The 14,879-nt window shown below is 30.1% G+C and overlaps 1 protein-coding gene across 2 annotated transcripts in view; it reads right to left on the bottom strand.

The window, feature by feature from the left end:
* The window catches only part of LOC109356923, a 28,916-nt gene extending 27,551 nt beyond the window's left edge, over positions 1 to 1,365 (bottom strand). Inside the window, exons 1-3 of one of the 2 annotated variants that reach the window (XM_019600558.1) lie at positions 1,343 to 1,365; positions 1,100 to 1,179; positions 459 to 528 (exon numbers count right to left, since the gene is read on the bottom strand). In XM_019600558.1, the coding sequence (XP_019456103.1) occupies positions 459 to 528; positions 1,100 to 1,147 (118 nt within the window). In that variant the 5' untranslated portion in view covers positions 1,148 to 1,179; positions 1,343 to 1,365. Of the gene's footprint in view, positions 1 to 458; positions 529 to 1,099; positions 1,180 to 1,342 lie in introns of those variants that run through there. The other variant, XM_019600557.1, reaches the window with a different exon arrangement.

Genomic DNA, 14,879 nt, shown 5'->3' with positions numbered 1-14,879 from the left:
CTGTGATTATTGAGATTGACAGTAAGTTAAACTAGTTTACACAAGAATACAGATTATACTTCCTGGATTAATATAGTGTTTAAGTCTTATGAATCATACTACCAAATACAGATATGTAAAGCTATGAACTCCTTCTAAAAACTGTAACTTTTGCAAGGGCTATGGCCAACTATGTGATGCAACTCATGCTTAATATACTTCTCTGTTCCATGATTTTGAAAATTCACAAGTCAAACTTAGAAGGGGGAAAACCAATGAGGGACAATAACAGCTGTCGCAATGGGAAATACACCAGGATATAAAACTCAAAATCTCTGACATTGTTCCTTCCTAACATGGTTGCAATGGACAAAAATTCAGAATCTAGTTGTTCATTCGATGAATTTATGTTATCATAAGCTGCAGCTTCTCAAAACTTCAGACCATGAAAAATAAATAAGCATAAAGAATATACATACCAGTCAAATAATTCATAAATTTGACTTCTTGTTCTTTACTCAGCTGATCCAACTCGGACAGTTTCTTAGTCTGGAACAACAAAGAAAATCAAGAGTCAATACTAAAATCTAACAAGTTGTGTCGACTTTTCGCCTTTTCATTCACTAAATGATTCTACTGACCATATTCATCATTAAAAACAACAACAACAACAACCAAGCCTTAATCTTACTTAGTGGGTTCGGCTACATATATCGAACAACACTACAATGCTCTATCATAAATCATGTTCATTGAAAAAACATCGATCTCCAAATCTCTCATAATCATTTCGCCTATGGTTTTTCTTGACATTCCTCATTACTTACAAACCGAAGCAACTCACACACAAGTAAAAAAAATAAACTAATTGTCTAAACCTGGGGGTAATCAAGTATTACCACAATCATGAACCTACAATAACCATAGTTACCCACTACGCGATACAGGTATGATACATGGTTCACTTGGTTACACTGTTTGTCACTTATTACATTAATTTTACGAGACATTCTTTACGACAAACCCAGTACATGATAATGATATGCGGTACATCGAACTCGATACACGATACACAAAGTAAATGAGAGAATTATGTAAAACATTAGAGAGAGAAATAGACCTTGAGTTTGGTGTATCTATCATGGAGCTTTAAGTAAAGAGCCTCCATCTTATAAAAACGGTTAATGACAGTTGCAAGTGCTGCAGCTTCTACTTTGGCCCTACTCGTGAAAAATGAAGATAAAATTGATTATAATTTAGGGATTTTTAAAAAAAGTGATTCTCAAAAATCGAAGAAATTGAAGTAAAATTGTGGTATATTAACGAGTAATGAAATGAAATTGAAGAGTGAAAGTAACTGTACGCAGAAAAGAGTGAAAAGATGAATTTGAAAATGGTGTTGTTCGTGAACAGTGTTGCAGAAAGTGGAGTTACTCTTAACACTTTCTCTCAAGAAATTTGAATTCAGATTTTTTTGGATTTCGAAATTTTGAGTACTTATGGCAAAACCCGACCCATTTACTTTTTGTCCACAAAATGAGTAAATGACATGAAATTAAAATGGGTCAGGATCTATTGTTACACTCTGTATGCTAAGTGGTATGATTGATCAGAAAATTATTTGATAATTATTATTTTAATTTAATAATTTTGTTTAAACCAATCAGAAGAGATGATACATGGAGTGAGATAATAGAGTACTATGATTAAAAATGGGTGTGGGCATTCCATTGTTCCAACAACTTAAATCAATTTCATAAAAAATTATGAGAAAAAAATGTATGTATCTATAGTTTATGAGTTTTATATACTGTTATTATATTATCCATTATTTACATTTAATTATTATTGAATTTTCAAAAAATAAAGTAATCCAAATGAATAGTGGATGATGTAGTGAATATATATAAATCTTTACAATGACGTACATAAATATTACATAAAAAATAATACATTAAGAAAAAATGGATGTACTGATGATATATGAGTTCTATATATTGTCACTGCATCATTCACCATTCATGTCTATTTATCAGTGACTATTAACAAATTTGATACATATGAATGATGTATTTACTGTATATAGATTCACCGATAATGCATAGATATTATACTTATACATTATCAGTAATTAATGGCTCAATAATAGTCAAATGTTATCACATTTTTTGTTTTTTTAAAGGATTTTATGTGGCTTAATAATCATTTATTATCCTAATTCTGGAATTGTTCCAGTTTCTAAAATATATCATATTATAAAATCCTTATAATTTTTGTTTTCTATTTAATTGTAAAATAAAAATGCACTCAAAATATTCCTTTTCTGATTTTATATAAATCAAATGATTGATTTTTACCCATTTATAAGTATTGTGATCATTTTGGGATTTTATAGAAATCGCTACATAACTTTCTATCGAAAAAGATGTTTCCGGCTACAACTATTTTAGAAAGATCAAATAATTATATTGAGCTCACTTTTAGGCACTACAATATTTTTTTTGACTTTATAAAAATTGTTGGACTATCTTTAGAGCAAAAATGCATTTTCTAAATATCCTCAAACCCAAAATTACTCAATTCGAATATTTGAATTTATGATAATTTTCAAATTCAAATTTTATTATTAAGGATATGATAATATTTTGGAATATTAATTGATTATGTGAATTATGATTTATCTTTTTTATTTTTAATGCAAATGTTGAAATCTCTTTTTAAATAAGAGAAATCACATGCTAAAAAGATAGAAAATCTACAAAAAGATAAGAAATCTGATTTATGAGTAATTGAATATTTACTCTTAACTCTCTTCAATAATTTAATAGGGAGATCATATTTTATTTTACATGTGCAAATTTCATCACTATAAATAAGAAGGATAGGTGCACATAGAAATCTCTCTAAAAAGCCATTCTAGAAAAATCCAAAAAAAAGAAAATATCAGAAAAATAGCAAAAAATACTTTTGTGGATGATCTCCAAAAGGAAAGCAGAAAAAAATACTTTGATAGTGTTATCCTCTCGATTAAAAAAAGAAACGAGAAAAACCCATAACACCCAACAAATCCCCAACATATAAAAAGATATCAGAAAATAATATCCAACACAATCTCCAATACCAAAAAATCTAACCCAAAAACGTTAGAAAAATACTAAACACCTAGCACACAAAAAATATATCAGAATCTCTATCAAACCGAGGAGTCATGATATGAATTATCTCTCCTTCGCTCTCTAACTCCGTGGGCCTACACGGAAGTAGATGAAGAATTCTAGACTATGTTGTTTGATCTCTTACATCTTATGCGTCTAATCGATGCATGTTAACATGTTAGAAATCAATCCAATAAAATTAATAAAATGGAGAAATAAAAAATATAACATTCACCCTAATATTAAGGTATGATGTAGTGTCAGATGCGAGAGTTGCACTTCACTTTCTTAAAATTAATGGGATTAATTACCTTTCTTTCTAAAAAGTACTGTTTAAAAAAATAAAAAAATAATGAGATTTTATCTAATCTTTAATATGATATACGGCATCGGACACAAGATTTTATCTAGAAACGTTAAACATGACAGCGCCTAAGTCCAAATGTTTATGAAAGGACACTCTGGCGTCTAAGTCTAGCAATGTCAAACATTTCCACATCTAAGTCAGACACTGTTTTCAAAAGGATGTTCTAGCGTCTAAGTTCAGCAACATCATAACATTTCACCATCTAACTCCAACAATTTTTTTGAAAGGACACTCTAGCGTCTAAGTCTATCGACATCAAACATTTTGGCATCTGAGTTTGATAATGTTTATGGAAGGATGCTCTAGATTTTAATTCCAACATTGTCATAACATTTCGACATCTAAGTCCGACAATGTTTTTGAAAGGACGCTCTGACGTTTAAGTATAGCAATGTCAAACATTTTGGCATCTGAGTTCGACAATGTTTATGAAAGGATGTTATGACATCTAAGTCCAGCAACGTCACAAAATTTTGGTGTCTAAGTCCGACAATTTTTTGAAAGGATACTCTGACATCTACTTCCAGCAACGTCATAACATTTTGGCGTCTAAGTTCGACAATGTTTATGAAAGGACATTTTAGCATCTAAGTCCATCAATGTCATAATATATTGGCTTCTAAGTCCGATAATGTTTATGAAATGATTTGGTTGGCTTGAAAAAGTCTTGTTTTGGGATTGTATGTTTAAGGAATATGCATATACTATTGTTTTATTAGAGTATGCTTAGCGATCCATGAACCTCCTATTGATGTTGTTATGATTAATGTTAATATGTATTGATTTGAATTTGATATGATTCAATGTATGTATGATATGAGTCATATGCTTTTTGAATGTAATGGAATGAAGAGTAAGATCCATATACAAATATTCTAATGTATCATTTATGATATATTTTTATTTTTGTGAATTCGACTAAAGCGACTCTTGTTTTGTTGATTAGTATCATAACTTTTCATCCACTAAAATCTGCCCAGTTTACCCGAAGTCACATTTCTTTTAAGGTGATCAGTAAAATTGCTCAAATATGATTTTGAGGACAATGAATAAAGCAATCATACTGCCATAGTGTAGGTTGGCTGATGATTTTTTCCAAAGTGATGATATTTTTTGTATCAACAAAAACTGCCCCAATGTGCATATTTTGAACTCTGATATTCGGCTAGGACACTATACCTTAGATTTTCCAAAGAGTCGTCTTAATTTGTGTAATTGAGGATGAATAGTAGTAAGCTTTCACTTGAGAGTGCTCATTTGATTTTCCCTAATTTTATCCAAAACACCTTATGTAGGTACATGTCGGGAATTCTATCATTTTATTATGATCACATGTCACTTGTGCAAGTTATTGACTTAGAACTACTCTCCTTTTCTTAGGTTGCCAATATAGATGGCAAAACGGGAAAAGCCCGCGGCTCGCGAGCATGTTCTAAGAGAAAAAAAATATGAAAAATTCAAATAATTTATGATATAATGCCTCAAAAATTATAATGTTCAATTTCATATAAAATATCAAAGTTTTTAAAAAAATATTATCTTCAACTACCTTATTTAAGTCTTTTTTTATTGAATTGTATGATTTTTTTATTATATATTTATTTATAAATGCCTAGGGGCCGCCCACATGCTTGTTTTAAAATGGGCACTACATGCAATTTTTATTCATTAAGACAATGTAGACATGCCTGTGCCCGCTTAAATTTTCTGAGCATTTGCAGCTACGGGAAAAAGGGGCCAGGTGGTCTGTTTTGCCATCTCTAATTGTTCATGTGAGTTTTCAACCTAACACTTTTTTTCTTTCTTTGATTTTTAACACCTTCACGTGGTAACTTGAATTGATATGAAGTAGAAGACTTGTACGAGTCACTATTGGAGTTATTCTTGAAGGTGATAACTTAAGATCTTTCCTTTTCTTGTATGAGGGATTTTAACTTCTTGTGATCAAATCAACTTATATATTCATGAAAAATCACTTCATTATTGCCCCAATTTTAGGCTTTTCTAAATTTCCAAATGAAAATGGGATCAACCAAAAAACTGTCACATTTTTTGGTTTCTTATGACTTTTAACTAGAAAATATGATCAACCCGATAATTGCCCCAATGTGAGATAGTGAGAGCCCTTATTCTATTCAAATTTCTCTGATGGGCTTAGATTGGAAAGCCTAAGACCACTAATCATCTCAACATGTGCCCCAGTTTGGGATGCTTCCACTTTTCTTTCCTTTTATACTCCTTATCTTATGCCTAACTCTTTAAAAAGAAATACTAAAACAATGATCATGTAAACTTGGGAAATGTTTAAGCTTGGTGATGTGTTAATGATGATAAAATTTAATTTGGGTTTAGGCTTATGTTGATGTGGTGGTGGTGATGCTAGAATCTAATCTATGTTTAGGCTGTGAGTAGTGGTGGTGGTAAGGATAGAATATAATTTGTGTTTAGGCTATAAGTAGTGGTGAGGTTATTATAATAATGAGAAAATTAATTTTAACCCTACACATTAAAAATGAGATATTTGTATAAAAAATGATTAGTTTAGTGGAGTCAGCATTTTTATGTCGCAATGCGCATCTTAGGCAAATAAGTCTTCGACAAGGTCTTTTTAAGCTTGTATAATGATTTGGCTAATGGTTTTTAAGAAAAGGATACAAGGATTAAACATGTGTTTACCACACCCACTTTTCATCTTTCTTCTTTATCCTATTTAGGTTGTGATAAGGATGGTTTGAGATTCAAGTGAAAAAAATTCTGTGAAATGTTCCTTTTGATATTGCACTTTTGTTTGAGATATTAATTGAGGATTCTCAACGGGCTTTTTTTTGTACAATTTTCATTTATTTTGCTTTAAGCTTGGAACATTCCTTGTATTCTCTTATCCTTCGATCACTTGAGTGGTGTGAAAGAATGATTTATTTTTTTTAATAATTGAATATCAAGGAAAACAGTTGAAAAACTACCCTCCTCGAGTTGTTGACATATTGAGGGTTATTCAAAATTTATCTCCTTCCATAATGCCTAGGCTCAAATGGGGTGACTAGAGATGTCTTCATAGTGGTTGGGAATTACGAGAATACCTTGTGCCATTCGAAAGATCTGCTAGAAATGCCCATCATTTTGGGATCTTATATTTGCATTATCCTCCATTTTATTTTTATTTTTGAGTCAAATATGTCATATTAATCTATGAATTAATTTTATTTCGGTTTACTTTATTGTGTGTTTTTTGGATAAATATAGTTAGTGGGGTTAATATGGTTGGTAGGGTGAGGTGTGAGATTGTGAAATTTTCATGATTAATGCATAGTATTAATAATTAAAAATTTATGCATTTGAAAATAGATCATTGTTCATGAAAAAGGAAACACGGGCGAGTGTGTGAGTGGTTGGCTTTGACTAAGGTCTTCAAGTGAGAAGAAAATTTCAAAGTTTTCACTAGTTTAGTTAGGATAAGAGACAATGCACTATCTTGTGTAATGAGTTTAGCTTATGTAGTCTCAATCATAAACTGGAAATCTTTCTCTGTTCTTGAATATCTTCAGCTTCAACCGTGATTGCTTCCAGTTGAGTCCAACAATAGTGCTCTTAACCAACCCATATGTGATGAGTGCTCTCAACAATGGATCATGAAATAAATATAGAACAAATATTTTTTATGTATGATGTGCATGAAATGGACAAACTTTATATATTTTGTTTATCATGTTACATGGATTGAAATGCAACCTATAATTCAAAATGATACATGAAATGCAAGTAATGCTCAACTTGAGCTTATACCACTTAGAAGTGCATGACATGCATATGAGGATGCATTTCATTTATTTTAGGAGGTATGAATGATATGAGAATTCAATTTTTGATACATGAAAGTGCATGACATGTAGTTAAGAAATGCATGTAATTTTCTTTTTTATGCATGGAATTACTTGAAAATTCATATGTTATAGAATGCATTAGGCTATGAAATAAAGGAAATTAATGATATGATATGATGAGTCTAAATGTTTGTATGTATGATGAATGAATGCATGTATAAGTCAATGAATGATAAATTTTTATTTATCTACTCATGCATGCATGTATGTATGAATACATGAATGGATCAGATAAATATGTAGGAGAATATATGAATAATTTATTTTTCTTTTTTAAATGCATGAATAAGTAGAATCATGTATAAATAATGTAAATTTTTTAAATGCATGTATGTTGGATGAATTATTTGATGTATGATGTGTTTCCTTTTTGCCTAGGTCAATGAATGAAGAATTTTCTTTTTGAATATAATGAATAAATGTATGAACCAATCAAAGAATGTTTTTATTTGTCATTGCATAAATGAATGTATATGTTAATGAATGAATATTTTTATTTTTGGATGTATAAATGAATGCATAACTCAATGAATGAAGGTTTTTCTTTTTGAATATATGAATGAATGCATAAGTCAATCAATAAATATTTGCTTATTTTTTTTATGCATGAATAAATGCATAAACTAATTAATGAAGATTTTTATTTTTGAACACAGTGAATGAATATATAGGAAAATTAATGAAGCTTTTTTTGAATGTAATGAATGAAAGCATAAGCTAATCAATGAAGATTTTTACTCTTGAATGCATAAGTTAATGAATGAATATTTTTCTTTTTGCATGCATGAATGAATGCATAAGCCAATAAATGAAGATTTTTATTATTGAATGCATAAGTAAATGAATGAAGAATTTTATTATGAATGAATGCATAAGTCAATCAATGAAGATTTTTCTTTTTGAATGTATGAATGAATGCATAAACCAATCAATGAATTTTTTTTGAATGCGATGAATGAATACATAAGACAATGAATGAATATTTTTATTCTTGAAGGCATAAGTAAATGAATGAAGATTTTTATTTTTAAATGTATGTATGAATGCATAAGTCAATCAATAAAGATTTTTCTTTTTTAATGCATGAATGAATACATAAATCAATCAATGAAGATCTTTATTTTTTAATGCAATGAATGCATTAGCAAGATTTTTATTCTTTAATGCATAAATGAATGGATAATTGAATGAATGAGTGAATGAATGCATAATTGAATGAATGAGTGAATGAATGCATAAGCGACTTAATGAAATTTTTTATTTTTGAATGAAATGAATGAATGAGTGAATGATTGAATGAATGAGTGAATGAACGTTTGGATATGTATTGTTTTTGTTTTTGAGTTAATGTATACATAGATTTAATGTGTGATAATGTAAAATGCACTTCCCTTAGGGTTCTGGTCCTATCTTAGGATGGTTAAGCCATCACTACAACATATGAAGTATCATAATGAGTTAACATATGTGATATAGTTCAGACTAACCTAAGGTAAAAATGCGCTACTATGATTTTTATGATCAAAATTATCCTTAGAATGATGAATCCTACTAAGGTACTTTATTTTGTATGCAGGTGATGTGTTCCCATGGTGTAGAAATGCCAATGTTTAATGGTATCCTATATCATTAGGACTTAGGTGACACTTGGGTCACTTTGTTTAAGGGACATGAATCCCTATTTAGGTTGAGAAATAAAGAAAAAAATTGTTGAGAAATAATAATGAAAATATGCTTCTTATGTCCTAAATGGGGTTTAATTGCAAGTTGCAAGGATTTAGGGACCGTCTAAAGACCATAGCCTCAGAGTAGGGCATTAGGGTATCGACGGTATGCTCCTTATAAGGTTTAGACTTCTAAAGTGCATATATTACATCTAATCATAAAGAAAGAAAACCCAAATATTATAGGAATAAAAAGTGAGACCCATGCTCAGCGCAACCTCTAGCTGGCTAGGAACGACCTTTCAGTGCACCAGCTTGTGTTGGGGACCACTTTTGCGTTGAGCGCACCAACCATATGTGCTAACCGCAGATACATGCGCTTAACTTCTTAAATATTTAATTCATGCACACAACATAAAGATTGCGTTGAGTGTGGGTCTTTCTCCATTGAGCGTAAAGTTCATATGTTATTTGATCCGCACATTGTGATCTTTGCGCTCAGCCTGGTCGAGTTTCGTATGAAAACTTAGCTTTTGTTATTATTCCTCTGATAAAGTCTATAAAACACTTCAGAGACGACATTTGGCCATTTAAAGGAATTTTTATTATGTATGAGTACACTTACATCTATTTGAGTTGATTAAGTTAAATGCCATAAAATGAGTGTGTATTATATGATCAATTTGACACTTAAAGCATGTGAGACTGAAGTTTTTGTGGTGTTGACTCAACCTATATAGTTCTTATTGCTTAAGCTTTTTCAGTGTAATTGTAGTTGTTGTTTGTTATTTCCTGACCCATAAACATATGGAATCTAGTAACAATTGAATCAATTTGAGATTCTGCAAGCAGCTTCTCAAAACTTTCATGGCTTCCACTATTTTAATGTTTTACTCTCTTTTGGATCTTAACCCACGTGACAAATTATGGTTTTCATTTTAATATATTCATACATGTTTTAATATTATCCTCGTCTTTAATGAGAGCATTACACTCCGGTCAATGATGCACATGACACATGTTTTGGTTGATTTTATATCTAATTTGGCATTCTTTACATATTATCTTTTTTACCCTTCTGGATTCTATATTTCTAACATAAATACTTTCATCTTATTTTCCATTTCTTTAATATTTTTTTTTTGTTTTTCACATGTATCCTCGCACTGGATGCAATCATGTCTGAGCTGGGAAAATCCACAGGTATGTGGGCTAACTCTCTCAGCGGCTATTTTTTCCATCTACAAGATTCGAACCCAAGACCTTACTTAAAGGGAATCAAACATGTACCACTTGAACAACGTTGGTATCTATGTAATATGTGTTAAACGTAATTCATTCTCATTCTCACGAATTGATTCCTTGCAGGATGGTGCATGATGGCTCAATTGTTGCAGACTCCAAGTTAGGCTCTTTGGTGGACAAGCTATGGGAGCATAAGGTTGCAGCATTGGTTAGAAGCTTGGCCATCTCAGCCAACTCGGTAAATCATGACACAAATCCTTCTGTCAAGGCAAGAGGCTTGATAATTCAGCATGAATTAGAGTCATTTCCTATGTCTCAATACATTGACACATCATTAGAGCATCATGGAGGACCAGAATTCAGTCATGAATTCAAGGACATGGACAAATGCTATTCCCTTATTTCTTGGACCGAATGTGATCAACAATCAGGAATCCAAAGCCTGAAGAAAGTCGCTGAACAATTGTTTCTTAATTGTCAAGCAACCCGAATTTATTCTATAGGAATTTTATTGCTTTGTATCTTAAGTGTAATTTTTGTTCATGTAATTCCGTTATAGTTAGTTAGGTAGGTTATTGTAAATCAACTTATATAAGTTGGTTATTTCCTTCTCATTGTATCACTTGAAATATATTGCAATTCAATAAAAGTTTAAGCTTCAAGCTTTTCTCTTCATAGTTTTCTTCTCTTCTTCATAACTTTGCATTCAAGATTGATCAATGAGGTTCTGTTTTCTAAGAATATGGTTGTATTATAATATATCCATTCTTATTTAAAAAAAATGAAATATTAAAACTTACTGCCATATTTTTTTTAATTTCATCTTTGAATCCATTAAAAAAAACATCTTCTTAATGATCAGCATCTATACTTGGTTTGGCTTTTTCCTGTACCTATCATCCTTGTCTTATCTTCCATTTGCTTAGACAAAAACAATATCTATATTATATTATTTTACTGATCTAACCAATAATTTATTAATTGAATAAACAACTTAATCACTCATCTGATGAGTTGATCACAGATTTGAGTTTAATAAATAAATAATACCAATTGCAATGTTATTGATTATTGCCCATGAATAGCACGAGTGTAATATAAAATTGATCACATTTTTTTTGCCTTTAATTTTGAACTTGTTGACTCAGAAAAAGAGAAAAGGCTGAGTAAGGTGAATGAAAAGAAGAGATATCTATTAAATTTTCTTGAAGAGTTTTAGAAAAAATAATATTTTGTCATAGAAAAAAGTGTGGTTAATATTAGTAAACACAAAATTTGCATTTAGCTACAATTAATAAGTTTAAAACAGTAATAAATTTCATTTTTAAATGTCGCTAATAATTTATAGCCATCACTAATAACAAGAATATTTTAAGCTTATTTTGAAGGGGACAGCCCCTAAATCCATGTTCATTAGCTTTATTTGTGGAAAAAAAAAATAGAAATCAGATTGTGACCCTTTGCTTGTATAATAACTCATCCTTAAGACTGAAGGTGTGAACTTTTAAGCTAAAATATATTTATAATATTTTATTTCTCATAAAAAGAATCTCCCATAATTCAAACTTATGATATGAGAGACATATAATTATAGATTTTATTAAGTTGATTACATTAAAATATAGTGATTTAATAAAATCTATAATTTTAAGTCTTTCTTTTGAGGGAATAAAATTAAGCAGGAGAATTTAAGCTTAAAAGTAACTTACTCAAATATATAAATTCATAGACATAGAAAGGTTACATTTCAAGGCTCAGTGCTACAATTTCTACATCTTATATTAGAGATTTAGGGTTAGTTTGAAAGTCGGATTTTGGAGGGGAATGAAGAAAAATAGAAGGTTTGGGAGCTATGAAATATACTTGTGAGATAACTCTCAAGCCTTATCTTTCCTTTCATTTTCCAACAAAATCCAACTCTCAAACTAATCTTTAAGTTTAGATTGACAAGGTTTTACTCTATTTGTTTCACTTTTGTGGTTGAATAATGATACAACTTTGTATACACTATTTTATTTTTATCATGTGCATAACATGATTTCACCTAATGGAACTACCATTCTTTATGAAAACACATAGTTCAATACAAGTAATTTTGTACTATTCATCGATTCAAACATTATTTTAGTTAACAAGATTGATATTAACATATAGTATATATAATCTCTTGAATTAAAGAAACAATCCATCACTTTTAAGATTATTGAATTCGGTGCCTAACATAAAAAATATTCAATAAATAAGATAGTAAGTAAAAAAATAACAAACGTAGAGATTGCTACTAGGGGTGTTCGCGGTCCATTTGGATCGGTTTTTAAGCAAAAAATCATCCGATCCAAACGCATAATTAGTATATGGTCCGGTCCGGTTTGGTCCATTTATATTAAGATGTTCGATCCAATCCGGTCCAAATATTATATGCGGTTTCAGTCCGGTTTGGATCGGTCTTTTTTTTTGGATATTAACATATAAATCTCTTCTATTTCAGCCCACAACACCAACAAGGAAGCAACCAGAATAATGAAGAAATATTTAATTCTTTTAGTAGTAAGATTAGAAACATCAATATAGTCTAATGATCCAATCATTTTTAACAATTCCATGATCTAATCAATAAAAAAAACAACGCAACATAAAAAAAACAACAAAATTAAGGATTCTGCGGTGAACATTCAACATCTATCTAGTGATTCTGGAGGAATGAGGAAAAATTATTTCCAGTGACATCTTACTTTTCCTCATCACAATGGAGGAATTAGGGATTTAGGAATGAGGAATTAGAGATTCTGCACTGCCACTGTCTATCTCGAATACTTTTATAAAAATTAGGAGATACACTTAACAATATCGGTCCGGCCTGGATCGGTCTGGATCCCAGACGTGAAACCGAAGACCGGACCGATTGGTCCTTAAAAAAATAAATCCAATACGATCCAAATAGATTCGGTTTTTGCGGTTTTGGTCTACTTTGAATCGGTTTGCGGTTTTTATTTTGGACCGGTCTAGATTTGAACACCCCTAATTGCTACAAATGAACTACCAAGAATATCTTGGTTCTTGCAACATGGTTCGAATCTCAACTAATAATTAAATATTGAAACGTTTTTTTATTAGTGGTACTATAATTTATTTTAATATGTCTAAAACGTAACATTGTGTTAGTTTAATAATTTTTAGTTCAACTATCGTTGTTTATAAAAAAATAATTGTATACCAGTACAACCACAGCTGTACAACTAAACCATATAGTATAGAAAATAATATATATATTTATTAAATTAAGAAAGTACAACTATAGTTTAGGTACATCTTACGTTATAAAAATAAATTAAATGAAATTCCAATTAGTTGTAAATTATGTTTAATTGTTAAGAGGAAATTATAATTGAAAATAAGATAATTTTAATTTCAATGAAAAGTTTTTAAATTTGATTCATTAATGGTGCATGTAAAACACTTTAATGCTATTACTTATCTATTGGTTTAAATGTACCAGCGATGAACCAGTCCTCATACTAATATGATATAATAATTATACTGACAAAACAATCAAATCGATCAAAAGTGGTTTTATCAATTGATTTTCATTTAAACTATATTGGTCATACAACACGATTTTCATTTAAAATTGCATTTCTTTTTTATGAAAATGACTTAGTTTTTAACACAATGTAATTATGGAGGATCAAACACAAAATGAATGATTTGTTTATTCTTTTAAAACATGATCTACGACCAAGTTACACATTTTATTTTAACAAATGATATAATTAAAAGTATTTAATATATTCTTTATAAAAAATTTAACATTAATCTGAATATAATTTCACCGGTATGCAGTTTAACTGTGAACCACCAGTTAAACTCTTATACCAATACCCTGATTGGCTTGATGAACAATACGATATTAATAACATTGTTGTTTAACATTTTCCTAATAAATTTAGTGATAATAATGATGATGATACTAATAAGGAAAAATGTGTTGTAATTGTGAAGTCTGCATGTATAATCACCACAAAATGATCCTCACTGCTGAGAAAAGAATTCACTAGTAACATAATTCATAATTGGGAAAAATGCACTATTAGAATGATCATTGGTAGAAAGAGAAACCACTAGTATAATCACCATCGAAATAATCATTGATGAGAAAAGAAATCATCACTAACATATTTCGTCAATAGATCACTAGAATGATCGTCAATGGAAAGAGATAAGAACTCAGTGGTATATCACAATCAAAATAAGAGGTGAGCAAGACAAGACCCTACTCGCTCATCCAGTTTGACTCAATCATGATCAGGTCTGAATAAGGTATGATCTTATCGGGTCTAGGATTGGGTTTAAAAATTAGACACGATCAATATTTAGGTCCGGGTAGGGGACAAACATGACCCGACCCGTCCTATGGTCACCCACTCATCATGTTTGTATGTGTCTATATTCAATTGTATAAAGAATAATGACATCTCTTTGGTCGAAAGTATAATTGATTCTCAATTTTTTTCCATCATATATACATGATTGACAATATATATTATTTCATATGTCAAATTACATATCTATAATAATAAATAATATTGAG

This window comes from Lupinus angustifolius, chromosome LG09 (genome assembly GCF_001865875.1).
Source record: "Lupinus angustifolius cultivar Tanjil chromosome LG09, LupAngTanjil_v1.0, whole genome shotgun sequence".
Lineage (NCBI taxonomy): Eukaryota > Viridiplantae > Streptophyta > Magnoliopsida > Fabales > Fabaceae > Lupinus > Lupinus angustifolius.
Note: the sequence above shows the minus strand (reverse complement) of the source record. Positions and strands in the feature narration are given on the sequence as shown.